The sequence below is a fragment of the Dipteris shenzhenensis genome, chromosome 32 (assembly GCF_047967505.1).
Source record: "Dipteris shenzhenensis isolate YYH24624 ecotype China chromosome 32, Dip_SZ_1.0, whole genome shotgun sequence".
Taxonomy (NCBI): Eukaryota; Viridiplantae; Streptophyta; class Polypodiopsida; order Gleicheniales; family Dipteridaceae; genus Dipteris; species Dipteris shenzhenensis.
Window position 1 is genome coordinate 39,597,471 of NC_141627.1, and position 3,610 is coordinate 39,601,080.

The 3,610-nt window shown below is 45.4% G+C and overlaps 1 protein-coding gene across 1 annotated transcript; it reads left to right on the plus strand.

Moving 5' to 3' along the window:
• The first annotated feature begins 271 nt into the window (after positions 1-271).
• LOC147880734 (large ribosomal subunit protein uL11x) lies at positions 272-1,066 on the plus strand. Its single transcript, XM_087370924.1, has one exon. It carries the CDS (start codon positions 372-374, stop codon positions 870-872), a length of 501 nt encoding a protein of 166 aa, XP_087227050.1. The 5' UTR covers positions 272-371; the 3' UTR covers positions 873-1,066.
• The last annotated feature ends 2,544 nt before the right edge of the window (positions 1,067-3,610 follow it).

Genomic DNA, 3,610 nt, shown 5'->3' on the forward strand with positions numbered 1-3,610 from the left:
CATACGCGATGCGTGGTGCCCGGCTAATCAGATGCGTCCAAGATCGCACCGTTAGTTTGCTAGAAATTTATTTCGAATTTCACTTGTGCTGCCCTAGTTTCGGTAACTAAGGCCTCCCCCGAACGCCAAAAAACCGACGTGTTGGGAAAAATGGTGTGCAGGAAGAAGAGAGGTGGACCGTTAGATGATGGTAGAGATCGGACGGTCGAGAAGAGTTTGAGATTTAGGGTTTTGGAGGATCGTCTCTTCCAACCCCATTATGAACTGTGTGGATGTTCACATTGTCTTCTTTCTCCTCCATAGCCTCAGGAGGGGTTTGGCTTCGAGCTCCATAGCTGGTCCCCCCTGCTTCTACCTCTCTCCTCTCCACCATGCCTCCCAAATTGGACCCCTCCCAAATCGTTGAGGTCTTCGTCCGCGTCACTGGTGGTGAAGTTGGCGCTGCTTCCTCCTTGGCCCCCAAAATCGGCCCCCTCGGCCTCTCCCCTAAGAAGGTCGGTGAAGACATCGCCAAGGAGACTGCGAAGGATTGGAAGGGCCTCCGTGTTACTGTCAAGCTCACTGTCCAGAACCGGCAGGCTAAGGTTGCCGTCGTGCCCAGTGCTGCCGCTCTGGTCATCAAGGCGCTGAAAGAACCAGAGAGAGATCGTAAGAAGACGAAGAATATCAAGCACAATGGGAATATCTCTCTGGACGACGTGATCGAGATTGCTAAAATTATGAGGCCGCGATCCATGGCCAAGAACCTTGCAGGCTCCGTGAAAGAGATCTTGGGGACTTGTGTCTCCGTTGGCTGCACGGTCGACGGGAAGGATCCAAAAGATTTACAGAAAGAGATTGACGATGGGGAAGTTGAGATTCCGGAGGAATAGTGCAGCTAACAGTGAACGGGGAAAGTAGTGAGTTGTCATGATCGTCGACGCAATACATTCTCTGAGCAAGGTGCCATTTTGTGTGGGCATTGAGTTAAGGTTGTACTTTTTAAATATAGGTTTTGAGTTGCTGTTCGTCACAGGACGGAACACGTTTTTAATCTGATACATTTGTTTCTTTTCCCGGATTTAAATGATATGCCTCACAGTGAACCCTGCAAGGATGAGCATTCCAGCACATTTGATATTGGTTTAATTTATGTGCTCATTAACTGTAATGTTTAGTTTTTTATGTCTGAAGGCAGGAGTCTCTAAACTGCATTTGAAAATTGTTGAGAGCTCCCTGAGTCCCGTTTAAATCAGGCTATTCTGTCATGGTCCATTGTATGCGCTTCCAGAGAACTTCGTTAAATCTTTTCTGCGTTAGCTGTATGCAAGCTCTCAAATTGGTCCTTCCCACTACGGACTTGCAATGATATTTTGCTATTTGAATCAATTTCATTCAAGGCGTCATTCACTGATGGACCTCTGTAGCTCGTTGAGCTCTGTACCTTTTTTATGCCCTTTGCTTTCAGATAATCCAAGCTTGTTCATCAAACTTGGAAGACTGGAGAAATGATCTCCTGTCAAATGTCGTACAGGCTCCAATGCATGGGATCAGCAAGATATATTCTTAATCGGTGGTGAAACGGATTCAAATAAGTTTGCTTGAAATTGCAAAAATGTTTCACTTATAAGTCCAATCATGGGTAAGATTGGCCTGAGGGCTTGCGAATAGCTCACACTGGATTGTGTGGCATTTTATGTAATATTGGGTAGCTTGCGGCCTTGTTTGCTCTAATTTGATTTGCTTTCCTTACGCTCTGAAATAACTGAGAAACTTGTGTGCCGAGGGAAAGCATTGTGTCAGATTTTAAGACCAGTAGACTTGCCGCTGGTGTCGCCTTTCTTTGCTTTAGAAGATGAGCTGGAATTTGACAGGAGATCATGTCTCCAGTATTCGAAGTTTGATGAATCAGCTTTCTTTGTGGCTTGATTCTTTGCGAAAAGTAGATTGTGTGGCATTTTATGTAATATACCATATTGAGGGTAGGTTGCTGCCTTGTTGTTGGCTCTAATTTGATTTGCTTTCCTTAAGCTCTGACATAACTGAGAAACATGTGTGCGCAGAGATTTTAAGAACACTATACTTGCTGCTGGTGTCGCCTTTCTTTGCTTTAGAAGATGAGCTGGAATTTGACAGGAGATCATGTCTCCAGTCTTCGAAGTTTGACGAACCAGCTTTCTTTGTGGCTTGATTCTTTGCGTAAAGCAGATTGTGTGGCATTTTATGTTATATTCCATACTGAGGGTAGCTTGCTGCTTTGTTGTTTGTTCTAATTTGATTTGTTTTCCTTGAGCTCTGACATAACGTGTGCCAAGGGAAAGCATTGGATCAGAGATTTTAAGGACATTATACTTGCTGCTGATGTCTTTGCTTTAGAAGATGAGCTTGAAGTGTCTGGGGTTGCATAATCTATATAATGCTTCAAAATTCCACTGCTGTCATGGTGGCTTTTTTTGTGTGATGAACTTCATTATGTGGACTTTGCGTCTGGCTTGGTTGCATGGAAGGTTTACAGTTGCATGTTAATGCTAGTATTGAGCTACTCTCTTTCTCCCCCCTCCCCCCCCATTCTCTCTCTCTTTCTCTCTCTCTCTCTCTCTCTCTCTCTCTGTGTCCGATGCACTGCCATGTGGCAATCCGCTAGATTGTCTGCTCTCCACTGCCATGTGGCAATCGATCGCGCGCCAGAATAGTTTCCCAGTCTGCCACAAACAGTCCCCTTTCGCGTGTGCCATGGCATCTGACAACTCACATGCCACGTCATTGGATGCCGACGACGGATCAGCGTGTCAGGCTTCAGCCCATCAGCGCCTTCTGCTTGGCTTTGCCATGCCATCGCAGTGCGTACTGCCACGTTGGAATGTGGCGGTCCACATTGGCATGCGTCGTGCCATGTGTCTTCTGTCGGCCACTTGCAGTCGCGGTGTCCTCTGTCGGGCCTCTTGCGGTAGTGGCACTGCGCCATGTGTCGGAAGTGTGACCTGCGATGTCAGTGGACTGGACTCTGCCAACCCGCCAGTGTCAGATGGTGTCTCTGTCCTAGTCAATGGCAGTCAACACTGCATGTCACTGACAGGTGTCATCGTGCAGTTCTCTGCCCTTTCAGCTGCCTTGGCTCGGGAACCTTGAATTTGGTTTGGGATCTTAATCGAACGGTGAGGAATCTTGCAATTCTTCCGAAGCTCCCCGAGATTGCCCCGAGCCTCCCTCGAGCCACCCTCTCCTTAAAAGATATGGAGGAGGAGTCTTTTATCACTCAATGTAGTAATTTCATCCCTTTACTATTACATGAGGTATAATCCAAGGAAAATAATGGAAAAGTACGAAGAATCTTAGATATGAAGTCTTTTATCTATGGCGCATTGGTCTTAGGTATGTTTAGAATGATTGAACATAAGCTGTAAACTAAAAGTGGGGAGTTGAATAGCCCGTTTTTCTTATATAGTTTCGAAAGAGAGTTTGATTGAGTATGCTTGTGCTTTCTAAGTTAGGAATGTAATTGTCTCTTGTAAGAAGTAATACATAAGTGTAAAGGGTTCATTTAGTTTTTTTAATCTTTTGAGAGAGAGAGAGAGAGAGAGATTTTTATTCCATTTTTTTGGAAGATTTTGTAACTCGACTTGCTTGTTTA